At 44.2% G+C, this 27,614-nt stretch overlaps 1 protein-coding gene and 1 long non-coding RNA gene across 4 annotated transcripts in view; one reads left to right on the top strand and one right to left on the bottom strand.

The window, feature by feature from the left end:
- Positions 1–27,614, top strand: part of LOC144578592 (uncharacterized) — a 366,916-nt gene that overhangs the window by 313,630 nt on the left and 25,672 nt on the right. The gene's annotated exons all lie outside the window — the stretch shown is intronic.
- XYLT1 (xylosyltransferase 1) overlaps positions 20,389–27,614 on the bottom strand; it is a 376,528-nt gene continuing 369,302 nt past the window's right edge. Inside the window, exon 12 of the mRNA XM_009009228.4 lies at positions 20,389–26,966. Coding sequence (XP_009007476.2) covers positions 26,644–26,966 — 323 coding nt within the window. The 3' untranslated portion in view covers positions 20,389–26,643. The remainder of the gene's footprint in view (positions 26,967–27,614) is intronic.

The raw sequence follows: 27,614 nt of genomic DNA, 5'->3' as shown, positions 1-27,614 counted from the left end.
GGCTAATAACAAGCCCTTCTGTAAACTGTCACTCTTGCTTCATGTTAAATCTTTGCAGGAAATCTCATCTTCACTCACCTCTTGGGCTCCAAGCATCCTAGTCCAAAAGTTGCTCCAGCCAAAACGTAGGATTCTTCTCTTTTGCTGATGCTCTGTGCATCTAACCCATTGGTAAGTACCGTGAGTTCTATCTCAAAAAAAAGTCTGAGTCCATTGCAGTCTCCTGATCTCTGCCACCACCAGCACCTTCTTTCTTCCTCCACCTTCCATTATCTTGGCTGTGGCAATAACTTCCTAATTGATCTTTCTATTTTGACTTGTGGCTTTTTAAACTCCATTTTCTTCATTGCAGCTGAGTCATCTCTCTCTTTAATTTTACTTTAAGTTCTTGGATACATGTGCAGAATGCGCAGGTTTGTTACATAGGTATACATGTGCCATGGTGGTTTGCTGCACCTATGGCCCCATCGTCTAGGTTTTCAGCCCTGCATGCATTAGGTATTTGTCCTGATGCTCTCCCTCCCCTTGCTTCCCACTCTCCAACAGGCCCCAGTGTGTGATGTTCCCCTCCCTGTGTCCATGTGTTCTCATTGTTCAACTCCCACTTATGAGTGAGAACATGTGGTGTTTGGTTTTCTGTTTCTGTGTTAGTTTGCTGAGAATGATGGCTTCTAGCTTCATCCATGTCCCTGTAAAAGACAGGAACTCATTCTTTTTTATGGCTGCATGGTATTCCATGCTATATATCTGCCACATTTTCTTTATCCAATCTATCATTGATGGGCATTTGGGTTGGTTACAAGTCTTTGCTATTGTAAATGGTGCTGCAGTAGTCATCTTTTAAAAATCAGACTCCTGTTACTTCTTTCTTTAAAACTTCCATTGGCTCCCCATGCCTCTTAGAATTAAGTTTAGGCTCTATACCCACATTTTCGTGGCTCCATGTGATCAGATTCCTGACCATATCTACAATCTCATCTCATGCTCTGCTTCTGTTCATCATGTTCCTGCTACACTGCTCCTCTGTAAGATACTCATGTCTCCCTCCAGACATTGTACTTGGGTTTTGTGAACCCTGAAGTATCTGAGACAGGTCTTAATCAATTTAGAAAGTTTATTTCACCAAGGTTAAGCATGCACTGTGATACAGCCCTCAGGAGGTCCTGATGACATGCACACAAGGTGGTCAGGATGCAGCTTGCTTTCATAGATTTCAGGGAGATATGAGACATCGATCAGTACAGGTAAGATGCACATTTGTTCAATCTGGAAAGGTGGGATAACTCGAAGCAGAGGTTTCCAGGTCGTAGATAGACTTAAAGATTTTCTGATTGGCAGTAGACCTGGAATCAATACAGAGGAATGTCTGGGGTACAATACTGGGTTGTGGAGACCAAACCTGTATCATGCAGATGAAGCTTCCAGGTAGCAGGCTTCTGGGAGAATAGATTGTAAATGTTTCTTAACAGACTTAAGGTCTGTGTCGATGTTAATGCCGGTCAGCTTTTCCTGAGCTGCAACTGGCTTTTCCATCATGGACTGAACTAGTTTTTCGAGTTAACTTTGAATTGCCCTTGGCCAAGAGGAATGGTCTGTTCAGATGGTTGGAGGGGCTTAGAATTTTATTTTTTGTTTACAAGTTCTTTCAGCCTTGGGTGACTTCCCTTTGGATCCGTCTGTGGCTGATTTATCATCACATTCTGCCTTAGCTGAATTGTTACCTCCTTGGGCCTTCTCTTACCACCTGCCTATGGTCTCATGTAGCTGTAGAGTGACAGGCATCATGCTATGGTCATTTGTAAGGTGACCTTATAATTTATTGCTCAACCTAGAGCACTTATATGGGGTAAAATGGGACTTTAACTCCAATTCAGCCAGGATGGTAGGTTTAAAGCAGGATAGTCCTGGGTGAATTGAGATGTGGTCACTATTAAAAATGTGTGTGCTTCGAGTGAAGAGACCCCCCCAAACAGGCTTTGTGTGAGCAACATGGGTGTTTATTCACCTGGGTGCAGGAGGGCTAAGGCTGAAAAGGGCATTAGCAAAGGGCTGTGGGATAGGAGTTGGTTTTATAGGTTTGAGGCAGGCAGTGGAAAGTTACAGATTAAGATCAGTTACAGTGGTCGGGGTAGGGGCAAGGATTATACATTGCTGTAAGTTCAGTTACAATGGCGGGTGGGATAAGAGTAGTTAAGATGGTAGGGTGGGGTGAGAAGTATTCACATTATCATAATAACAATTAAGATGGCAGCATGGGGTGAGGGAAAGTTTATGTCTTGGGGAAGCTCCGCTGGGTGATCAGAGATAATGGCCAGCGCAGGTGGGGAGGGGGGTTGTGGGAGTGGGGGTCGGGGGTGGTCAGCCGAGGCAGGCAGGACTTTCGACTTTCTGGGTCTGGGCTTGCACATGGAGGCCTGACAGTCACCCTTCCTGTTTTCCATTCATGCCTTCCCTATATCACTGTGCTTTATTATCTCCATAGCACTTGTCGTTAGCTGGTATTTCTATTTATTTATGTCACAAGGCAAGGCCCAAAACTGGGGTTCAGCCCAGAATGCCACGTGGGCTCTTGGCTTCACACAGGAAGGAATTCAAGAGCCAGGAGACATAGTAAAGTGAAAGCAAGTTTAGAAAGAAAGTAAAGAAACGAAAGAATGGCTACTCCATAGGCAGAGCAGTGATTGGGCTGCTTGACTGAGTATACTTATGGTTATTTCTTGATTATATGCTAAACAAGGGGTGGATTATTCATGAGTTTTGTGGGAAAGGAGCAGGGAATTCCTGGAACTGAGGGTTCCTCCCGTTTTTAGACTACATAGGGTAACTTCTGGACATTGTCATGGCATTTGTAAACTGTCATAGTACTTGTGGGAGTGTCTTTTAGCATGCTAATACATTCTTTTTTATGTTTATTGCATTTTAGGTTTTGGGGTACATGTGAAGAACATGCAAGATTGTTGTATAGGTACATACATGGCAATGTGGTTTGCTGCCTTCCTCCCCATCACCTATATCTGGCATTTAACCCCATGTTATCCCTCCCCAACTCCCTGCCACCTGCTGTCCCTCCCCTAGTTCCCCCCAGCAGACCCGAGTGTGTGATGCTCCCCTCCCTGTGTCCATGTGTTCTCATTGTTCAACACCCACCTGTGAGTGAGAACATGTGGTGTTTGATTTTCTGTTCTTGTGTCATTTGCTGAGAATGATGGTTTCCAGAATCATCCTTGTCCCTACAAAGGACACAAACTCATTGTTTTTGATGGCTGCATAGTATTCCATGGTGTATATGTGCCACATTTTCCCTGTCCAGTCTATAATTGATGGGCATTTGGGTTGGTTCCAAGTCTTTGCTATTGTAAACAGTGCTGCAATGAACATTCGTGTGCATGTGTCCTTATAATAGAACAATTTATAATCCTTTGGATATATAGCCAGTAATAGGATTGCTGGGTCAAATGGAATTTCTATTTCTAGGTCCTTGAGGAATCGCCACACTGTCTTCCACAATGGTTGAACTAATTTACACTCCCACCAACAGTGTAAAAGTGTTCCTATTTCACCACATCCTCTCCAGCATCTGTTGTCTCCAGATTTCTTAATGATCGCTATTTTAACTGGTGCGAGATGGTATCTCAATGTGGTTTTGATTTGCAATTAGCATGCTAATACATTCTAATTAGCATATAATGAGCAGTGAGAATGACCAGAGATCACTTTATCTCCATCTTGGATTTGATGGGTTTTGGCTGACTTCTTTTTTTTTTTTTTTAATTGCATTCTAGGTTTTGGGGTACATGTGCAGAACATGCAAGATAGTTCCATAGGTACACACATGGCAGTGTGTTTTGCTGCCTTCCTCCCCTTCACCCACATTTGGCATTTCTCCCCAGGCTATCCCTCCCCAGCTCCCCCTCCCTGCCCCGCTGTCCCTCCCCTATTCCCCCCAATAGACCCCAGTGTGTAGTACTCCCTTCCCTGTGTCCATGTGTTCTCATTTTTCATCACCCACCTATGGGTGGGAATATGCAGTATTTCATTTTCTGTTCTTGTGTCAGTTTGCTGAGAATGATGTTCTCCAGATTCATCTATGTCCCTACAAAGGACATGAACTCATAATTTTTTATTGCTGCATAATATTCCATGGTGTATATGTGCCATATTTTCCCAGTCCAGTCTATCATCTTTACTGCATCCTGTTTTATCAGTAGGGGCTTTAGGACCTGTGTCTTGTGACAGCAATCCTGCAGACCTCCTATCTCATCCTGTGACTAAGAATGCCTAACCTCCTCGGAATGCAGCCCAGCAGGTCTCCTTCTCACTTTACCTAGCCCCTATTCAAGATGGAGTCACTGTGATTAGAGTTCCTCTGAAAAGAGAGCAGGAAATTCCTGGAACTGAGGGTTCCTCCCCCTTTCAGACCCTGTAGGGTAACTTCCAGATGTTGCCATGGCATTTGTAAACTGTCATGGCACTGGTGGGAGTCTTCTTTAGTATGTTAATATATTTTAATTACTGTATAATGAGCAGTAAGGCTGACCAGAGGTCATTTTCATCACATTTCTTTCTTTCATCACCATCTTGGTTTTCGTGGTTTTGGCCAGCTTCTGTAGTGCATCCTGTTTTATCAGCAGGGTCCTTGTGACCTGTATCTTGTGAAACGAGTCCTGCTGACCTCCTGTCTCATTTACATTTTTGTTACCTCCTGGCTTAATGTAAACTTCAAGACAAGGAGGATGTTGTCTCTCTCGTTCAGCATTAAATCTTCATTTTCTTGAATATGTTTGGTTGTAGTAGGAACTCTAAAAATATCTGTGGAATAAAATGTGTTGAATGTCAGGTCCTTTGATTGTTGTGGGTTAGGTAGCTCTGGATTAGTTATCTTTGCTGCACTTCTTTTGTCATTTTAACAGTGAGTCATAAAATCTGTCTTTCGGTGCTGATCGGGAATCATGTTCTTTTCCAAATCAGAAGATTCCAACCACAGCTGGCTTGTGGAGAAAATAGGGCTGCTCTGAGGTTGTTTACTGCCCTTTAGTGCCCACCTTGTTTGAATTATGTTTGATAAGCACAGACAAGGAAATAGTTCCAGAAGTGAGAGGCATTCAGTCAACCTGCATAGAAGATGTCGTCATTTCCCAGCAGGCGGGGCCATGAAATAAATGCTCTCCATGCTTAGGGATTGGAAATGCCAGTAATGCAAGGTTGGAAGTAATACCACAGGATCACTGAATTAATTAGTGTAGGTCCTGATTGTGTAAAATCTGGTTATTGTGGAGTGGGGATTGGATTGCATGTTAATTAATATTTAAGTCCTTTGGAAACAGGCGCTGAAGGAAGAACCCTCCCAGACCATTTGGTTCCTCCGGCCCATCCCCCATGAGACAGGATTTCCTGGGACCCAAACAGAAATCCCCTTATCATATGCAGCACAGATTGCAGGCAGAGCCTGCACTTGCACTATTTGCATTTGTATAAAGAAAGGACCTGGTATGATGTAACTGCATGTGGGTTCTGGAGGCTTCTAATGGGCCTCCCTTTGTACAGTCTCTTAGCAACCAATTGAAGTTTGTAAGCTGAAACAAAGAGACTGGAGTTCATCACTCCTTTAGCACATTCCTCTGAGTCTGGCCTGCCTCTAAGTGAGCCAGCCTAGTGGATATATTCCTTTTCTTCCTTGCCAAAGCTCAGCAATCCTTGTTTAGTCATTGCTTCGCTTGGGAAAGAAAAAGAATTGAGAGTTGGGGAGATAGACTAGGGACCAATTGTATTTTGTGTTTAGAACTTCAATTGCAGTCAAGTAAAGTCTTCAAGGGAACTGACCTGTACTCATTTATTCTTAAAAGACGCAATATTACTTGACAGTTGAGGGTGTTCTTTAGTGTTGGAAGGAATCCTGGCTCTGCCACTCAACAGCTGCATGTCCTTGGACAAATTACATGACATTTCTGGGCTTCAGTTTCTTCATTTTTCTACGTAAAACCAAAAAATTTACCCTTCTCATTGGTTCACTGAAAGCATTATGATACGTTATTAATGAACAAATACTCGAGGTCAAGGTTCTCTAAGTGTCCAGCACTGTCCTTGGTGCTGAAGGCACTGAAGTCAATGCAACAGGCAAAAAATCGCTGCCCATATACGCAAGGATAACACTAAGGAGGGAGATAGGAAAGCTGATGGTATTGATGACAGCTTCATGGGAGATCTCCCTGGAAATGTGACCACTGAGGAAGTCTCGAAACACGGTCCCAAGTGAAGGCCTTAGCATGGTGTACAAAGGATGTAAATGCTAAGTACATGTTAGTTCTTTTTACATTTATTAACTAATTAATGTTGTCATTTATCTACTTATTCATTTGGCTAATTTTCAATTACTTATTCATCTATTTATTCATCCACCTGCCTATCCATCCTTCCACCCATTCATTCTTTCATCTGATATTACCCGAAGGATGCAAATAACATTATTTCTATGTTCAGCATACAGAATGCCATAATAAAGGCAGATGTAGATGAGGTTTATAGAAAAATTTCTTAACCTTAGCACTACTGTCATACTTGGCCATATGATTCTTGGTGTGTGTGTGTGGGAGAGATTGTCCTGTGAACTGTAGGATGTTCAACAGTATCCCTGGCTTCTACTCACTAGATTCCTATAGTACTCCCAAGCCATGACAACCAAATATGTCTACAGACATTGCCAAGTGTCCCGTGGGGGTGGAAAATTGTCTTCATTTGAGAATCCTATATTTAGAGGAACACCTTCCTTAGGAAGGAAAATTAATCTACTGCATTTCTCTAGAAAGGAAACGAATCTAGGACTTTAATTTCAGCAGAAATAGCAGCAGTTTCAGACATTTTGCTTCTTGAAGGCATATTTTCTTGTGCTGAAAAGCAGAAGGGATTTGGGGACTATTTGAAATTGAAAATAGAATCTTACCCCACAGGAACTCTTTGCATTGCCTTTGAGAATTGTGGCTCATTGAAAAATCATCTCCAAGGCTTACTGAAGAAGTGGATACAACAAAGAAATCTTCACTAACATGAAGGAATGCAGGCTCGTGCTTGGTGCCTTTGGAATTCTTGCCTGATTTTATTGATGACTCCACAACTACAAAGCTCAGCCCAAGATTCCTCAATGGAATAAAAAACAGCAAGATGACCTCTCTAAAGAATTCTGTTGCAAGCAGCCACGTGACTTGATTCCTTGGGAAAAGAAACGTGCCTTATAGGGTATCCTGTCGAGGCCAGTGCAGCCATCTTTATCTAAGGGCACCTTTCCAGGTTAGCCTTTTCCAAGGGCAGCTCCTGAATATTAGATAGGTAACTTAACTTGCCTGGTTTCACACTGCCTTGCATGTGTCTATTCCTGGAGACCCTGCAGTGTCTTAAGCAGCTCTTGAATCTTACCATTTCTCTCCATTCCCACTGTATCTCTTCTTCCCCCTTCTCCCATCCTAGTCAGTCAAGTCCCATTTGGTCAATCACAGTAGCTGAATACCTGTTTACCTCATTCCTTTGCAGGGTGTCTCACTTCCATTCATTTTCTGTTACAAACAGATTTAAGTTCAAGCTCCTAGCCCTGGCCTGCAGGGCAGTGGATGATCTGCCCTTCTCTCTAACTCCCACACCAACCACTCTCCCATTGTGCACCCCCCCTACCTGCCCACAGCCTCCTTAGCTCATTCACACTTTAAAACCCAATAGGATTATCTTGTTCCATGCCAGCACCCCCCAACCTCAGTCAAATCTTCTCTGGTAGCTCATTATTTGGTGGCTAAGAATCCTAACAAGGCTTCCAAGTGTGCCCCTGTCTGGTTCTCATCTACTGCAACATCATCTTCCACTATCTCCCAGCATCCCTGTGGTCCAGCTGCTGTGTCTCCTCATGTGCACAGGGCTCTTCCCGCAGTACAGCTTTTGCTCATGTGACTTTCTCCACTCTAGAAGCTCTTCCCTTCTCTGCATGCTGTTTAAGCCTTCACCATGTTTCAAAGCTCAGATTTAGCTTCTATTTCTCATGAAGACTTCTCTTACATCCCTGACAAGTTCCTGTGCCCTTATTATACATTCTTACAGCATTAGATTCTCTCATTCACTGTTTTCTAGTTGCAATTTTACATTAATTTACAAGCTTATTATATTAGCAGCTCCCTTCTATCCAGTTTCTAAGCACCACAAGAAATGGGACCATATTTGTTAGGTTGCCATTTTTGAACTCAGTATAAAGTGCCTGACACATAGTAGGCACTGTGTAAATATTATATAGTTGGGAAATTGAATAATTACACCCAGCACTCCTCAATTACAAAGACTTATGTTTGCAAAATTAGGCTAACAGGATCTTTTCTGGAGCCATGGGGGAAAAGTTGACGATGGAATGGAATAGAGAATTTGTAATTGGGGAGGTAGGAGGCAGGTCAGAGCATCAGGAAATCACATTACTTGGCATTTCTTACTCCATTTTGTTTGTACTTTCATCTTATATTATCCAATATTACAAGCCTCTTGAAGGTAGACATAGAGCCTTATATTTCTAAAATTGCAGTGAGCACCTAGCCAAGGACCTGGTATACAGTAGGTGCACTGGATTCATAGATGCCATGAATTATGGATTTATTTAGACCTCACCATCTAAGCTGAGGTTCATTCAGGAGGGACTGAGAAAGGAATGTGAAGGCTCATGATCATTACTTATTTATTCATTTATTTGAGACAGGGTCTGGCTCTGTTGCCCAGGCTGGAGTGCAGTGGTGTGAACACATCTCACTGCACCTTCAAACTCCTGGGATCAAATCATCCTCCCACCTCAGCCTCCCTAGTAGCTGTGACTACAAGTATGTACCACTATGCCTGGCTAATTTTTAAATTTTTTTGTAGACACAGGGTCTTGCTATGTTGTCCAGGCTGGTCTCAAATTCCTGACCTCAAGTGATCCTCTTGCCTTAGCCTCCCAAAGTGCTGGGATTAAAGGTGTGAGCCACCATGCCTGGCCAAGATGGTTATTTATTAGGAAAACATGGTGTATTGAAGATTTTCACAAAACATATGGTAGAAAGAGCCTGAATAATTTTTTTTTTGTTTTTTTCTTGAGACAGACTCTCACTCTGTTGCTTAAGCTGGAGTGCAGTGATGGGATCTTGGCTCATTGCACCCTCTGCCTCCTGGGTTCAAGTGATTCTCCTGCCTCAGCCTCCCGAGTAGCTGGGATTATAGATGTGCACCACCACGCCTGGCTAATTTTTGTATTTTTAGTAGAGATGAGGTTTCACTATATTGGCCAGGCTGGTCTTGAACTGCTGACCTCAGGAGATCCACCCACCTCAGCCTCCCAAAGTGCTGGGATTACAGGCATGAGCCACTTCACCCCATCCTGAATAGTATTTTTTAAAAAAATACTTTTATCAACAACTCATATATATTTATATATATTTTTTGCCAGCCCTGTGATAAATATTTTATATGCATTATCTAGTTAATTTGTAGATGTTGTTTAATTTGCAGATGGGAAAACTGGGGCTTGGAGACATTAACTTATCAGTCTAAGGCCAGAGAATGGTGGCAAAGTTAGCATTCAAATTTGGGTCTGATTTTAAAATTCATGGGCTTAGTAAGTTTGCTACAAGGACTCCTGCACTAACTCTGGGTTCATAAGAGAGTCATCCAACACCTTTTCGCTTCATGCCCTCACCCATCGGATGGATGAATCCATTCCTACTCATATCTCAAGGCTGAATGAAAGAACATGGGTTCATGAACAGGCATCAGAACACATAAAACTGGAAGGGGTGCCATGATTCATTCATTGGGTTCTGGCTCCACACCAGCCTAACAGGGCCCGTTATGTGACCTCCCAATGCTTAAGCCCCTGATAAGACATTAAGTCTATATAGAACTTGACCACTAACTGCTACCTGCTTTCCACTTCCTGCTGGAAGCGCCCCTTATACCTTAGGAGGCTAGGAAGCCAGAAGAGGTATTTCGCTCTGGTTTCCAGCAATTTGTTTTACTCTGTGAACTTCTGTGTGTGCTTATCCAGTTTCATGAAAATTAGATTAATGAGTGTTAATTGGTGCTGAATCAGCTAGTTTAAAATGAATAGTGTCAAATGGAAGAGGAGCCCACCACTGTGATGGTTGAATCCTAAAGCTGCTAGGAATTAAGTTTCTGCATGGATGCTGATATCATGGGTTACTTGTGGCGGCTCGCTCCAGGCTACTTTTATAGAAAACAATGCCACCCCACTGGACCTTTGAAAGGCGGAAGGGTGATTTTTTCCATTAGAAAAAGAAGAGGATTTGCTTCAGATGATTTGGTCAAAGTGCTCATTCATTTATTCATTTAAGGAATCTTTTTTTGAGCACCTATTATATGCCAGGCTCTGTTTTTGCACTCGGGTAGCAGTGGTGAATAAAATAGGCAAAGTTCCATCCACATCAAGCCTGTATTCTGGCTGAGGTTGGTAAGCAATAATCAAGTAAACATATAATGTCAGGCAGCATTTCTATCTGATACTTGCATATTTATTAAATATGAGAAGAAAAGATATTCTTGAGAAGCTTTGTTGAGATATAATTCATATACCATAGAATTTATCCACTGAAAACATACACATCAATGGATTTTGGAGTATTAGAATTGTGTAATCATCACCACAGTCAATTTTAGAACATTTTCCTCACTCCAAAAAGAAACTCTGCAATCTTCAGTTATCATCCTCCTATACCCCACACTCTACCTCCAGTCCTAGACAACCACAAATCTACTTCCTTTATATATAGATTTGTCTGTTCTGGACAGAGAACATGTCATCTTTTGAGAGTGAGGAGGCATGAGAGGAGACTTTATTGTCCTCACCTCCCAGATGAGGCATTTTGGATTTAGTTTCCTTTGGAGCTTTCTCCAAGATCCGAGTTTTCATTGCTTCACAGGCTTAGTTCCTGGGGGTTAGCAGAGGTGCTGGCCAGTGTCCTGATAAAAAATTGCTCTTTTACCACCTTGCCTTTCACCTCTAAGTCCTACCTGAGATTACAGGTGCAGAGCCAGTCAACAGATGCATACATGGAAACAGAAGACACTCCAGTCAGCAATGCAGTCACATCTCCAAGCAATAAATAAGCACATCACATTTATAGAAGCCTCACTGTAGTCCAAATTGCTGTAATCTCTCACCTGGACTGTTTCAGTAGCCTGGTCTCTGCTCTCCCCATGTTTCATCTTGCCTCTCTTTCAGCCTGTTCTTCCCAAGATACCAGGATACATGTTTCAAAGCTTGAATCTGACCATGTCACTCTAATGCCAATGAAAATCCCACATGATCTTCAAGGTAGTCAAGGTTCTTCTTTGTAGCCCACAAGGGCCTGCATAACCTGATCCCTGGAAGTCTTTCCAGCATCATCTATTGCTATACTATCTAAATCACTTTTAATTCCTGCAAAGTGTCACATACTCTCTAGCAGGTTCTTTGTCCTCTCTGGAACACACTTTCCTACCTATATTGCCTGGCTAGTTTCCATATCCCATTCAGGTTCTAGATTAGAGGTGACTTTTTTTTAGTGGGGGCCTTCCTCGTTTCTTCAGGATGTGGTTATGTACCTGTATTAGCTTTCTACTGCTGCTAAACAAATCACCCCAAACCTAACATCTTACACAGCAAACAACATCTCATATTTTTCAGGGGGTCAGGAATTCAGGAGTGCTTGAGTTGGATGCTTCTGGTTCGAGGTCTCTCATGAGTCATGGTGTTGGCCAGGGCTGCTGTCATCTGAAAGCTTGACTGGGGCTGGAGGGTCTGCCTTAAAGATAGCACCCACTGATGGGTGTTGGCAGAGGGCCTCAGTTCCTCATCTTGTGGGCCTCTTCGTAAGACTATCGAATGTCCTTACAACTTGGCAGTTGACTTCACCCATGATACGGTTTGTGTGTCCCCACCCGAATCTCATCTCGAAATGTAGCTCCCATAATTCCTACAAGTAATGGGAGAGACTCAGTGGGAGGTAATTGAATCTCAGGAGCAGTTTCCCTCATATTGTTCTTATGGCAGTAAGTCTCGTGAGATCGGATGGGTTTTTTTTTTCTTTCTTTTTTTCCTCCTGAGATGGAGTCTCATGGTGTCACCCAGGCTGGAGTGTAGTGGCACGATCTCAGCTCACTGCCACTTCTGCCTCTTGGGTTCAAGTGATATTCCTGCTTCACCCTCCCAAGTAGCTGGTAGTATAGGTATGTGGCACCATGCCTGGCTAATTTTTGTATTTTTAGTACAGATGGGGTTTTGCCATATGAGCCACTGTGCCCACCTGATCTGATGGTTTTATAAAGGGCAGTTCCCCTGCACAAGCTCTCTCTTGCCTGCTGCCATGTAAGACGTCCCTTTGCTCTCCCTTCATCTTTTGCCATGATTGTGAGGCCTCCCCAACCCTGTAGAACTGTGAGTCCATTAAACACCATTCCTTTATAAATTACTCAGTCTTGGGTATGTCTTTATTAGCAGCATGAGAACAGAATAATACACCCCAGAATGAGCAATTCAAGAAATAGTTGGGGGAAGCTGCAATGCCTGTACGTCCTGGTCTCTGAAGTCACATACTTCTATTGTATTCTTTTTGTTAGAAGAAATTCCAGTCAGTCCATCTCATACTTAAGGGGGGAGGAAATTATGCTCTACTTCTTGAATGAAGGAGCTTCAAAGAATTGGTGAATACTAGGGCCCCTTGTATCCTGCCATTACAGTATCCTGCTCTTACCCCTAAATTAGCTCTTAGCACACTGAGTTTTCATTGTCTGACCATGAGTTCTTCAAGAATGAAGACTTGCTTCCTTTCACAGTATTTAGAATATTTCTAAATTCTATCACAGTTCCTTAAATACTGTTTAGTAACCACTTATTTGGTGAATCAATGACCTTCAAGATGCCTGAAAGGTGTAGATCATTGCTTCTTAAACATTAATGGGCATGCCTGCAAATCACACAGGTGTCTTGCTAAAGTGTGGATTCTGATTAGTAGGTCTGGGGTACAGGCCAAGAGTCTGTTTTCCTAACAAGCTCCAAGGATATGCTGATGCTGTGCTCCATGGCACACACTTGGAGTGGGTTAGGGTTTAGAAGATATGATCCCATTTCTAGATGAGCTTCATTAACAAACTGGGAAGACATACTTCTCCCAGTAGGACAGCCCAAGGCCGGCCATGAAGTCGTGTCAGGCAAACCTGAAGTTTACTGGGTTCACTTTCTCCCCAGCAGCCCTGGTTGATTGAGGAGATATCAGTGAAGGGGACAGTCAAGAAAGGGTCTTTGTGATGCAGGAAGCTTCCAAGTAGGTAGCACATTCTCACTTGGCTCTGGAAGGTAAAGCTGGGTGGGGGTCACTCATATATATGCCAAGAGACTGCATGGCATGAGCAAGGATTGAGGGAGGCTGAGTCAGCTGCTTGTCGGGGCGGGGGGCGGGGTGTGGAGATCTGAAAGAAAGCTGGGGTTGAATGGTAGCAGGTGATGGAGTCCCCATCCCCACTCCAGAGAACTCATGAAGACCAGACCGTCTGTGTGGCTGAAGCACTACTTTTCCCACAGGCAAAGGGATAGACAGACTATGCAATATATTTGTACTATTCCTCCCAGTTCTTGAGATGTGTGATTCTAAGGCTTAAATTTTAGAGAAACTTGAGCAAATCCATATATTTTCTGTTAATAACCTGAATCTCACTTCCATCCTTGCGGTGCCGATTTTAACAAGGTGAGCCACTGGTTGTGTGTGTGTGTGTGTGTGTGTGTGTGTGTGTGTGAAATCTGTCAACTCAAGTGGGGCATTGCCTTTTTATCACATGAAGGGCTAATGTAAGTGTAGGGTAATAATAATAATCCCCAATGTTTGGGGAAAGGTTTCACATCCATTTAGTCTAGTGGTGCTGAGCTATAACTGCACATTGGAATCACCTGTGAATTTAAAAAATTACTGATGCTGGCTGGGCACAATGGCTCATACCTGTAATCCTAGCACTTCGTGAGGCCAAGCCAGGATTCACCTGAGGTCAAGAGTTCAAGACCAGTCTGGTCAGCATGGTGAAACCCCATGTCTACAAAAATATAAAAATTAGCCGGGCAGGATGGAAGTGAGATTCAGGTTATTAACAGAAAATATCTGGATTTGCTCAAGTTTCTCGAAAACTTGAGCCTCTAATCCTAGCTACTCAGGGGGCTGAGGTGGGAGAATCACTTGAACCCAGGAGGCAGTGAGCTGAGATGGAGCCAATGCGCTCCAGCCTAGGTGACAAAAACAAAAAAAACTCCAAAAAACAAACAAACAACAACAATAGCACAACACTTGCTGATACCTGGGTTCTACCTCCAGAGATTCTGATTTAATGGGTCTAGATTGTCACTAGATTGTCAGTTGGGCATCAGAATGTTTAAAACCCACCCAGGTGATGCTGTTGTGTGGCCATGGTTGAGAGCCACCAGTTTAATCTGACATAACTTCTTACCTTTACTTGTGAAGGGTTCATGTAAGATTAAGCTAGTGGCTCTCAACACCTAGATAAGATGACCTCCCTATTTCTTTTTAAATAAATGAAAAAATTGTATCACAGCAAGTTGAGTGACTGCCTCAAATTCATGCAACAAAGAGAGGAGAGTTCAGAACTCAAACTCAAGTTACTTGGTTAGTGCTCGCTGAATCTGCATCACCAGTATTGCCTCCAGGTAGCTAGTACTACGCATATGAGAAAGGAAGCGAGCTTGAAAAATGGAGAAATTAGATACCTGGTTAAAGGTCAGACTTTGACTTAGGGTGCAGTTAGGGCTCCATATTTCTAACGTCCCAGTTTGCTCTTCTCCTGTTTCTTTGAAGCCGTTTGGGCCAATACCCATTTTAGATTAATAAATCCCAGGCTCCTTGATGACAAAGGTGATATTACTATCTGCTGATCCAGGCCATGACTAGTCAAGGCTGAAAAATGAAATTGGCAAGAAGAAGCGTACTTTATTGGACCCAACCCGAGAATGTCAAGTGTTCTTCGTTCTGAGAAACTCTTGATCCTGGAGTTCATCCAGTTTCATCTTTGGATGTTTGTAACCTCCCTGCTCACGACCCATCCTTGATTAAATTAGCAGATGCTGATGATAGAATGAGACTGAGGCCAGTGATGCTAAAAAAATTTGGTGGTGGTGAAGGAGGCACCAAGCGTTTTCCAAAAATATTTTAAAAGCATTACCTATGGAATAGAGCCAAAATGCTCAGACACTACATGGAACCCAGGGATTGTATTAAATCAGAGTAAGTGGGGTGGAGGAGATGGAAAGTGTTTTGTAGTAACTCATCATAACTGGCACACGATCTCCTGTCAGGTAAGGACATATAAGCTTGGAACTTAAGAGAGAACTTAGCCTTCCAATGTTCTTTAGGTGTAGAATGTGAAGTTCTGAGGGGCTGGTCTGCAAAGAGTCAGTGGGATGAAAAGAGATCACAGAATATCTTGCAAGGTGCAGGAGAGCAGGTAGAACAGATGGAGAATAGAGAGAGATGGAAACATGTCTGGAAGCTGGAGATTGCCCAGGCAGGTGACCAATGAGGGATTTCTAAAACTTCCAGGAATGTGGGGGTATGCAATACTCTAAATCATTTGACATTTTATGCAATCCATTATCTGAACACCTTGATAAAATCTGTTTTCCACATAGCACAATGCTATTGTAAAACACTAACATATTTACAGTAGTATTTGGGGGAATAAAGGGATCAGGGTGCCTACTAGGGAGAGGTCATATAATGCAGAAAGGAGAAAAAAAAACTTGCAGAATAAAGGGGTGATCTGTAAAATGAACCAGTTCAGTGGAAATGAGATCCAGGGTTGTAGCTGAACTTGACTCTCCCCAGGAACCTCCAAAGAGATTGGGGAGGCAATACTGTGTCTCCCATGGTTTGGGGTGTTTTGAAAAAAAAAAAAAAACCTTATTGAAATCTCTGAAGTCAAGGCGATGCTACCTTGTCGCAAAGGGAGGCTTAAGGAAGATACCCAGTCTGCAATACAGATTGAAAAGACCAGACAAAATGGAATGCCCCTGAGGAAATGATGGATGTAGCAGCAGTCCAGTTCACACGCTCATTCATTCATTCATCAAGCACTGGCACAGTAGCTTACATTGTCAAGGCATTTAATGTGTGCTGAGAATGTAGACACTGTCCTTGCCCTCAAGGAACTTTCACCTTTGGAGTGAGAAGGCAAGTGATGACTGATATTTACTGAGTTCTTTCTGCATGCAGATACTAGGCTATTTCACATACTTTGTCTTTTAAAAAATTCTCCCAGCAGCTTTTTGGGGAATTGTTATCCCCAACATATATATAGGGAATCTGAAGCCCAGAGAAATTAGGGAACTTGTCTCAAATCTGATTTAGTTAATCCATGATGAAGAAACAAGTGTTTGGACACAGGGTTATCTGACCCTTAAGTTGGAGGAGGGGGTCCTTATTTTGGTCAGAGGCACTTGAAAATTGGCAGTAGGTGGATCGGTCTTGAGGTGTACTTTGGAAAACGTTCCAGGTATTTCTCTGGAGTCTCACCCGGTCTGCTCTGATGCCTAATAGCCCATCCATTACCAGTGCTTTCTACCATGGGGTTAGCCATTGCTATTCTCATCAGCTCCATGTTTAGAAGCTTAACACACCAACTCAGCAAGCCACAGACACCACATCATGGATGCGATGGCTAGCACAAGCGTTTTGTGTGCCTGCTGAGGGGATGGGGCAGTGGGGAGCTCAGTGTGGAGCCTGGAATGGTGATGCTACAGAAATGTGGAGAGAGATGCTGCTCTTCGTGGCAGGTAACAGGCCCTGGTTCCTGCAGCAAGTTAGAATCACCCACCATAATTAGCAAAGGGCTGTTACAAGGGCCTTTTTAACGTGTCCTGTGCCCAGGATACAAGGAGAAATCCATCATGTTCCATAAGCATAAACACTCCACAGCTAATTAAGTGAGGGTGAAATCATCTGCACCATCCATGTGATAGTTATTTAAAATGATTTGCTTAAGATAGGCCCAGAATCCTTCTCTTTAGGGAGGTATAGAGGAACTAGGAGGAGACAATTTGGGCACTTGAGGAGCAGAAACGAATTGGACTGGCAAGCGGAGAAGCCACCTGGGCCTGCAGTTGGCTGTGGCAGTGAATGGACATCTGTTGTTTTTGTCTGTTAGGCACCATCCTCTCCCTTTGGGGATATGCTTCTCTTCTACTCCTATCATGTAATTGGGATGGGGCTGCCAATCAGTTTCCCATCCAATCCTCTGGTCACAGGGGTGAGCAGATGATCCAGGCTCAGCCAATTGTTAGCACCTTGTTTGCCTGATCTGAGTGATAGCTCCAGTGTTAAAGCCATCCCTTTTGGCAATGAGGACAAAGGACACTGATATTTTTTTGTGTTATGGAGTTCAAAGGACAAGAAGCAGGAACTTGTGGGGCCTTCTTTCTTTACCATGTGGATGGAGTCAGCTGTCTGTGGGAGAGAATATACTCAAATGGAGGCCAGCAAAAATGGAGGAAGAGGGGACTTTAATGTTGGGGCTCCAGTTTCGGTTCTTGAGCCCCCAAGTGCTCTCCTAGTTCTTATAATTTGCATTTTAATTGTTATCTTCTAAAGTTTCATAACTCAATACATTTCCATTCTGATTACACTTCAGTGAATTGGACACAGGATTATCTGACCCTTAAGTTAAGGTTCCTACTTGCAAGTGAAAGAACCTTGACTAACATAGAGGTGAACCTCAAAAATCATATCTTGGGAACATTTCTTTGCATGGAGCTGGCATGTTAACATGTTCTGTATTGGGTGCTGGGTGTGAATTGGACTGTACACTTACATGTCTGAACTTGAGTGGACCTCAGGTGTAAATGGTCCCCATTCTCGTATTTATCAGTGGAGGGGACTGAGACCCATAGTGGAAAAGAGACTCGTCATGATCACACAGCAAATCAGTGGCACAACCAAAGCTGTGAAGGGCCTGGGCCTCTTTGTTCTCAGGCCAGGACTCCCTATCAGGGTTAGGTCTGAGGAGGTTTACAGGCAGAGCAGTAGAACAGATGAACTAATTATGAATGCACAGGATCAGGAGTCACCAAAACATGTCAGGCCAGCCATACCTCCTTTTTGTCCCACCTCTAAGTCTCCGCCCTTATAACTTTCCAACACTAGGTGGAGTGAATTACTCTCGGTTTGGTCTCATGCTCAGAGACCCAGCCTAGAACTCAGCTTTCAGCACCTTGGCAACAAGGCTTCAAAGCCAACCCTACAAAAAGAAAGCCTAGATGTTTCTACCATCTGTGTGGTGTGGATTTTAAAGCATGGTGATCTACGTATCCCATGGAGCCATAGAAGAGGCTGGCTGGTCGGGGTGGGTGCACTGCTGAGACAGAACCTTCTATTCCCACTTTACCCAGGGCAGCCCTTCTAGTTACCCGTTTTTAAGTCTATTATTATTATTATTATTATTATTTATACAGAGGTTTAAGGTACAATGTTTGGAAAAGACATTCCCCTTAAAGAAAAAAAAAAACTCTTAAAAATCATGAATTCCGTGGACTTAAACCAAATAAGTAGGAAAGAAATTCCAACTAACTCTTTGGTAGGCCCAGAAACCTCATTATTGAAGGTAAAAATCACAGCTCACTTTAAAATGAGCCATATTTTGACAAATAATATCCATCAAATGATGGTTGTAAAGACAGAATCTTGGACAAATGGCCCCATGCCCATATTGTTAATTAAGATATATAGTCTCATTCACTTGTCTGTTCACTGAGTGCCCATATGCTGGGCTCACTGTGCTAAACACTGAGGGCACCACAGTGAACAAGATAGCTGTGATCCTTACTCCTATGAAGATTTTAGAAATGTATTCTTCCCTTGGAACTGAACTCAGTTTTGGAGGACTTATCTCTGGGCAGAGGAAAGGGAGGTTGGCTGTAAGGTTAGGCTGGAAAGAGGTTTTGACAGATGAATCTTGGGTCCATCGGTCTTTCTAAATATGGAGTCATTCACCATCTCTCCTGAGCCAAACTCAAGGAGGCTGAAGCTGACACAGCTCCCCATATATTTTCCTCTCTGTCTAACGGGGAGACACCTAGCCTATTTCATTCTAGCGGCTAAAATCCTTTTTAGGTCTCAGTGCCAAAATCCTTTAAGTATTTTGAAGGGTGAATTAGAAGCATCTTTACAACTCAGCCACCTGGGCTCCCAACCCCCGGGCATAGCCCTCAGAAGCCATCACATAATAGTGAGCCAACCTCAGGGGTGGAGGAACTGGTCTTTCTGATGACTTATGAAAGTCTCTCTGGAAGATGGGAAACTTTGGTTCTAAAGTTGACCATGATGACCACGGGTAGCTTCAGGCAAATGCTTTCACCTGTCTGGCTCTCTGTAACTTTACCTACTGAGTGAAAGAACTAAAATGTGGATTTTTCCAAAGAAACATCTGAATTTCCTTTTCAGATGGATTCATTAAGGTAAGGCTAGCTGCTGTAACTGAAATTCTCAGGGGCATAACAAAATACATGCTTAATTCTTTTCATGTCATAGTCAGTAGGGTAATTCTGGTCAAGAGGTCTTTTATGTGGGTATGCAGGGGCTCAGTTACCTTCCAAATTGTGTCTCCACCTTTCTTTAAGGTAATGGTTATGAAGAGTTTTCAAAAAGACCACCAGAATAGGTCAACTCAATGGATGCACAAAATCAAGGTGATTCAAACCAATTGATCTGGAAAATTGGGAAAGATTGAGAGATGAGAGACTGCATTCTCTCCTCTCCAGGACCAGGGCTAGAGGTGCCAGTACTTATTCTACCTACATTCCATTGGCCTGAGTCAGTCACATGATCATGGCTAAGAGCAAGGAAGTCTGGGAAACATAGTCTAGCTATTCCATTGGCCTGAGTCAGTCACATGGCCACAGGTAAGAGCAGGGCAGTCTGGGAAGTGCAGTCTCTGGTAAAGAGGAAAGGAAAACAGGTTTACCAACCAACCAGTTTGGTATAGGAACTGCAATTTTCTGTAGCAGTCCCTTCTTATTTATTCTCTACTGAATCAGAGTTTAAAATCATATACTTCTGCCTCAACCAGGAGAATGAATTACTTATAGGAGGTTGCTGATATAATCCAGTTAGAAGATGACTGCAGTCTTTATAAGGGAAATGTGTCCACACACCCAGGTTTTCCCAGGAGAGGCCATTTATTCCTAGAGTCTCAGCATCCCTTCCACTTGGTGCCTGCTTTAACTCTCGAAAGTATCCCAGTTTGGATGATAAATTATATAGTCATCCTATCTACACCATGCAGGTGACAGAAGCGAATATGAGATTGTGTAAAGATGCAAAATATTGCTGAAAAGAAGCCATACAGCCACTGTTCCATAAAGACGGTTTTTTTTTTAATTTTAAAATTCTGCATCTGAAAACACAGTATGACAGAAAGCATCTTATGTACACCTGCAGTGTTTTTGGTATGATACAGTATTTAATACATCCACTGTTTTCTGCAAAAATTTTGCTTTGTCAGACAGAAACAAACTCCCCTAGACAAAGAAATACAGCTAAGGCACAATTTTGTTGTTGTTGTTTTTAGGCTAAATTGAAAGACAGAAAAGGTGCAAAAATGGGCAAGTAATGTAGTCATTTCTGAGAATCACATTCTACCTCAAGGAAAAGCATTCAGATGACTGGAACTTTGATTACTGGTCAATTTCAGATAGTTCAATATCTCTTAAAATACTCCTTTAAATAAATAGCAAAATATCTACATATTTCAGTGTGTGCCATTTGAATTCTTTTAAAACTTTATTTACAGATTTTTTTAAAATCAACACATTACAAAATATTTCTGTACAGTTTTATGCATATTATGATCTATAACAAAATAGTTATTTTTAAAAACTATATCACCACATGTCTCTGAAAACAATGAGGGGGACGGTAATAACTTAGAGTGAGGCCTCTAAAACAAATACCCAAACGAATGCTATTGACAACATAATAGTTAAAAAAAAAAAGACAAAAGGACTACAAAGACAATTGCGCACAATTCCAGTGAATTTCCTATGAAAACCCTGGGGTTGTCTTTGGCCTCCATCAGCGCTGGAGCAATGGAAGGGTAAAGAAGAGAGTCGGAAGGTAGGGAGAGGGTGATCCCTTTGAGGACACTACCCATCTGCTGGGAATATTTAGTGCTATCACTTTCCAGGCTGGAAGGACGAAGAGATAAATGGAGAACGTTTCCTGGTTTACCCTTGAAGTACATAAAGTCACCCAGTCTTGGGGGCAGGGGAGGTTTGCAAAGGCTTTTTGAGCACTCTGCTCGCTGGTAATTAAGCCAGCCCATTACAGCGGCAATAAGCTCTGAGAGTGCTTCAGGAGTTGGCTGAGCTTTAGATGAGCACCCAAGCCTTCATTTTGCCCGCAGGAAAAATATAAGAACATTTTTCTTAAAGACGACATTTGTAAGCAATTTCTATAGCATCTGCAGACTACAGATTGGCAGCCCCTCCCTTAGGAGGCTGCCACCGACACTTCACGATGCTCTTTCTTCTGTGATGTTGGTGGAGATGGGAGAGAAAGGATGGTCAGCTTCCCAAAAATAATGTTAAGGCCACATTTCAAAAAGGAGAAACCTAAGGCTTTTTTGTTTTTGGAAGGAGGAATGGGAGAAGCAAGTTGGAGGAACATGAGGGATGGAGTAGACGGCATTAGGGATGGGGGTGACAAGGTACAGAACCCGCTTTCTGGTGGTGTCTGTAGGCAGAGGCAGTTGGAATATTCCCAGCCAAGTGGAGAGGGAAGAGAGGCCACTTTCTCCCTGCATGGAGCTTGGCAAGACCAGAGCCAAAGACAACGTGATGGGTAGACACAGGTGGCGCAAGAAAGCCCTCCTCCATCTTGAGAGGGTCCTATACAGTATCTTGTTTGCAAGGTAAAAACAAAAGAAAAAAACCTTCTAAGTTAGAGAGCCAGAGAGGAAGAGAGAGAGAGGAGAGAGAGAATTTGCATAGATCATACATTCAGCTCAAGCAGATTTGGACACCTTTATCCCCCTCCCCCCCACCCCAGGTAAACTTCTCAGCAGACACAATGAGGTAGCGCCTGTGGTAGGCCCATGGGCAAAGTAAGGTAACTGAGGCAGAAGCAAAGAGGACATCCCATGAGACAGCACAGCTCTTTGTGGTTTCCAAAGAGGCTTCCAGGGATGGGGCAACATGGTTGCCAACACTTGGGATTTGGAGAGAGCCTGGCTATTTCATACCCCACCACCTCCTCTTCCTCCTCCTTCTAGACCCTCTTTGCCATTTCTTCCTGGTTTCATGGAGTCCCACAAGGTGTAGCCCCAGGTATACGTGGACCTCTGCATGTCTGAGGGGCAGCAGTCCAGATCTCCAGATTCTGTTTTTTCTTCCCTTCAGCACAGTCTTGGGACCAGGAGAGCTGAACAATCTATTCCTCCTCTGTGGAATGGTCTCTTGGGGGGTGGGGAATGACTTAGCAAGAGATCTCCATTCCCTTCAGAGTTGAACATGAGCTGTTATTTTTGCCCTGACCTGATGCTGGCTTTTTTCCTTCTCTACCAGGGCAATGACTAATCCCACTTTAAAACACATCTCCAGAGAGCAGAGGTTGCTGGCAGTGCACATGTGGAACAGCAGAATTTTTCTTTGCCCACTATCTGTTAGGAAAAAAAAAACCTGACATTGAAAAATCAGATTTTTAAATAAAAATCTGGATTTCTGGCTTCCTTTCCAAATTGGAATATTCAACTACACTGTGCTTATATTATTACATACAATGATAGGTTGGGTTGAGTAGCAGCTGCTCATTCTGGGTAGGTCACGAGCATGCCAGTAAGACCGCAGTCCCCAACACCGCCACCACTCCCTTTTATCTCATACCAACCATTTCACTTATTTATGCTAGTATCCCGGGCCCCATAAGCATTTCTAACTCCTACCACAGAGCATGTCTCTGATCGTGCAGGCCTAGTTGCCGTCTTTAAAATGGAGTGTGACGGCTGTTTCTAGAATGTACACCTCTCCACCACTGGATGCTGCTGGGAAGCTGGTGCTCCAAATCCTCAGTGAACTTGGTTGTGGAAGAGCTCTTTATTCACGCCCTACTCCTGGTAGCTGCTGCTCTACTTTCTGCATCTTTTTGGCAGACAGCTTAAGGTTCCAGCCAGTGTCTTCCGTGTTTTTTGCAAACTAGAGAATCAGAGGGAAACAAGATCTTCAAACACCCAAACGTGGGCCCAGAGCAGAAACAACTGCAGTGAGCAAGAGGAGGGGCGTGTCCTGTAGTTCTGCTCATCATGTCTAAACCCTGCTTGCAACTTAGAAGTTAAACCCACAATAAGAAATGAAGCCAGAAGGACTCATGATCTCACCAGAAAAGCCTTTTTTTCCCGTCCCCGCAAAGGGAGAAAGCAGGGCACTTTTTACAACATAGGGACCTTGGGAATTGCTCACTCCCTCCTTGGAGACACACTGCTTTACGCGTGGCCCAGGGAAGTGAAGCGGGACATGGGAAGGCTGGCTGTCTCCTGAGCTCAATTTCTGCCTGAATGTCACTTGGTGGGTGGGAGACTGTACAGTGCTGCAGCTTAGGGAATGCTTCCTTCTCTCCACAAACCAGCACCACAAGGCCCACCTTGACTTCCTGAGTTTCCAGGGACCTCATCACTGGCTCAGTTCATGGTTGCTATGCCCTGCGGGCTGTAATAGGCTTCCAGAGACCGCAGCCCTATGTTTTTGAAATCCTCCACAGCCCAAGCTCTTGGCTGTCTGACCAATGGCCTCCAACAAATAAATCATTCTCAGGCAGGTTAAAAAAAAATATGTTCCCTGGAAAAGCCTCTTTTCTCAAATCATGCTTACATTTTGTTAAAAAAAAAAAAAAAAAAAAAAAGAAATTTCCAAACAAAATGTAATATCTGTAATCTTATTGTCTGGTTCATTAATAAAATTAGAGAAGGCAGAGGAATACCCTGTGTGACTTCTCAGCTCCTCGAATTAGTTATGGTGAGCAATAAATTAAGCCACGAGAAAAAGGGAAGGGTCCCTAGAATCAGCCAGCTCTGCCATTTCTCCACTCGTTCCAGGATTAAAAATAAAAAAAAAGCAGATAAGTTACTGGGTGCAGGAGGGGCCCCGTCTTGAAGTCTGCAGGTTCATATTATGCACAGGGACTTGCCACGGTCAGTCCCCAAAGCCACTGCAAATAACGCTGCGAAAAAAACACAGAGCACTAGTGGTCTGGCAAAGAAGGGTGAAAGGGAAGCTCCCAAAGTGACTTCAGCAGCCCCAGGGAAACCCTGGCCAGAGGCAGAGGCAGAGGCTGGGGGCAGAAAGGATGTGGCACCCAGCTTGTGGCTGCCATGGAGTCTGTAAGAGATCATAGGGGCTTTCTAAGAAAGCTACTGTGAGATTCCTGGAATCGCTGTTGACAATGGCTATCTCCTGGGCTCTGCTGCCTGGATCTGACTACCCTCCTCCTAAGATGGATCTCCCTCAAAGGAGACTGTTTTCCTCTGTTAAGGTCGCATGGATGCCCATGATTAGATGGGCCATGGGAAGTCATCCACGGAGCAAAGCAGGGATGGCCCAAGCTCTCTGCAGCCAGCACATTCCCCACCCACCCTCCAAATCTTATGCCTGTCACCTCCTTGGTTGGGGGGGTGGAGGGAGGAGGATAGGAGGCTCAGGAATTCTAGTACTCTTGGAATCAGAGGGAGGGATGAGGCTGATACTCTGCATAAGGAAAAAATGAGGCTCCAATGGTCCCCAAGGCACCCCGCTCCAAGCCAGTGGAAGATGTGGGTTGGAGCTTTCTTTGCATGGCGTTCAATGCCCCTGCTTTACTCTGAGGATCAGAAGGATGGAGGGTAGACATAGAGAGAAACCAAGAGAAAGATACCAGGGGGTGGGAAAAGGGGCCTTTTGTGAATAAAGGCAGCTTCAGTCAGTAAGATAACATAATTGACAAGCTGCAAAAACAGCACCTACTAATTAGTCATCGACTAAAACATATAAATAATTAATATCTGAAGTGTCCCTTCTCTGTGTCCTCCATTGCCAACTGGACATCCTGCCTTGGTAGGATGGGGCAACACATCTGGCTAGGCTTGGGACAGGTCATACAAAGTGAAGGGCAGCCCCTTCAAACCCATGCTGGAGAGATGTCAGGACTGGTTCTCTATGGGAAGGACAGATGGCTACCAGGGGTGAGACCTTTTTCCAAGGGAATTCATTCATTCAGGAGAGGTGGGATTACAGCAGGAATGGAGGCCAACCTCCAAGGGCTCTCCTGGTGAGCAGGGATGGACCTACAGGGGGCTCATGGCAAGGAAACCCTTTGGGTTTCTGGTAACTCAAACACTTAAATCATACTGTTTTTAGCTGTTTAAACTACCTTCCCACTTACATGTTGCATGTCCCGTTGAACCTGTTGGCACCTTGGATAAGAAGGGGCATGAAATTAAAAACCAAATCTGTAATGCTATTTCCTGGATGGGAAAAGTCTGGTTCATGTGGTTTGGTCACTCCCAACAGCACCGGTGTGCAATTGACAAAGGTTTTGCGTGTCTGACCTCAGAACGGAAGGGCTCTGGCAGGGGATGGGTGCTGCTGTGCTGTCTAGCTCAGGAGTTTTGCTCCAAGCATTGCCTTGTGAGTTTCACGGCATTGTCTTGTGAGTTTCATGTTCTTGGCCCTCAGTGTTCCCATTTTCAAGGATCAAAGAAGGTCATGGTCTTGAGTTTGGCGCTCACAAATCTCATCCTATTTCTGCTGCTTTGTGTGGCAGCATTGAGGGAAGGCGGCTCGGACCCCTGGACAGGTGGCAGTTGCATTTGTGGCTGGACCTTGGCCATGCTGCATCAAAAGGCTTTCCTACTCATCTAGTTAGTAAGGAGAATGGCTCAACCCAAGGAGGGCTGCTGAGAGGCTCAGTGCTCTCTCAAGGCTGCAGCCTCCAGAGGAAAGGGCCCATGACCATGACTTTCAAGGCTAGCACAAGAATTCCCCAGCCAAAAGGAGCAGAAACATAAACCAAAGGGCAGGGCTGGAGTTTGAACCCATGGTCGGTCTGGGCAGTGCTTATCAAACTGGTGTTTGCAGAGCCCTTGGGTTCTGAAGAGGTACCATAGGAGATACCCTGGCCAAGGGAAATGCCCGGAGGGCTGAGCTTTGGGAGGGAACCTTGCACTCCTCAGCTTCAACCAGAGCAGCTTGAATTTCGTCTGCACCTTAAACTTCCACTCATGACTGCTCTCAGTAAACAAAGTTCTGCTGCTCAAAATAAAAGTTTGAAAATCACTCATCTGGGGGCAGGGGTGGGTCATGGGAGGGGGAGGACAAGGAACCTGTCGGACTTGAGGATCAACCAGAAGAGGTGAGACCGTCACAGTGTAGGGACTGAGCCCTCCCACCCCAGCTTGCCAAAGGCAGGCTGTTGGCTGATCCTGCTTTGACCTGCTGACCTTCCTTCTCCATCATTATATGGTAGGAAAGACCCATTCACAAACGGCCTCCCTCAGGGGTGGGAGGCCAGGGTTCAGGCCCCACAACCCCTCTGGCTGCTTTCCCGTTGAGATCCTGCTGTGGCCCACTCCTCGTGCCCAGTGCTACCTGAGCCGGCCATCGGGTTTGACCGCCCCCAGCTCCGACTTGGGGTCAGGGCTGAAGGAGCTCCAGGCTGTCTGGCTGCAGGTCTGCATGACCGGGCAGGCCGTTGGGCCCGTGGCACAGATGTCCATGGCGGTCCACATCCCACCCACCAGCGAGTCCAGCCATCCCTCCAGCGCTGTGCCCGTGGAGGCTGCGTTCCTCCGTGCCTGCTCCACCTGGGCGGGGCTGATGGGCAGGCTGAGGACAGGGTTCAGGCTCTGGAAACTCTGCTCCATGTAGGCATTGCGGAGGGGCCCATTGTGCAGCTTCAGTGCCTCCTCTGAAAGCCAAAAGGAACAATTCCAGGATCAGAAGAAGGGCTACCAATAGGATGCCTATTAATACTTACCCCGTGCCTGGTGCTGCACTGGGCGCCATGCATCACCTCATTCAATTCACATGACAATCTCATGAGGTTTAGCAGACTCATTTCACAGCTGGGAAAACTGAGCCCATAAGGACGGAGCCCACTTGGTGCAGGGCACGGTGCATTCCTCTCTTCATTCAACGCATGTTTACGGAGCATCATTGATAGTCCAGTCATTCAGACAATACATATTTTTAAGTGCATACATCGTGCAAGGCATTCCTTCATCACATATTTACTAAACACCCGTTGTCTTCAGGGCACAGTCATATTTGATAAAGATATATTAAGTACTTATTAGGTACCAGGATCTATTCTTGGTGGTGGAGCAAACCAGATAGGGAGGTTACGATCCAGTGGAGAGAGAACAACAACAAATAAATAAACAAGTAGATAAATGAGGTTATTTCCGGCAGTGATGAATGTTACGAAGGTAATAAAACAGGGTATTGAGAGGAGGGCTGGCAAACCGCAGCCCTTGGACCAAATGTGGCCCATCACCTGTAAATAAAGTTTTATTGGAAGACAGCTGGGCCCACGTATTTGAATATTGTCTATGGC

Source organism: Callithrix jacchus, chromosome 12, assembly GCF_049354715.1.
Source record: "Callithrix jacchus isolate 240 chromosome 12, calJac240_pri, whole genome shotgun sequence".
Classification (NCBI taxonomy): Eukaryota; Metazoa; Chordata; class Mammalia; order Primates; family Cebidae; genus Callithrix; species Callithrix jacchus.
Note: the sequence above shows the minus strand (reverse complement) of the source record. Positions and strands in the feature narration are given on the sequence as shown.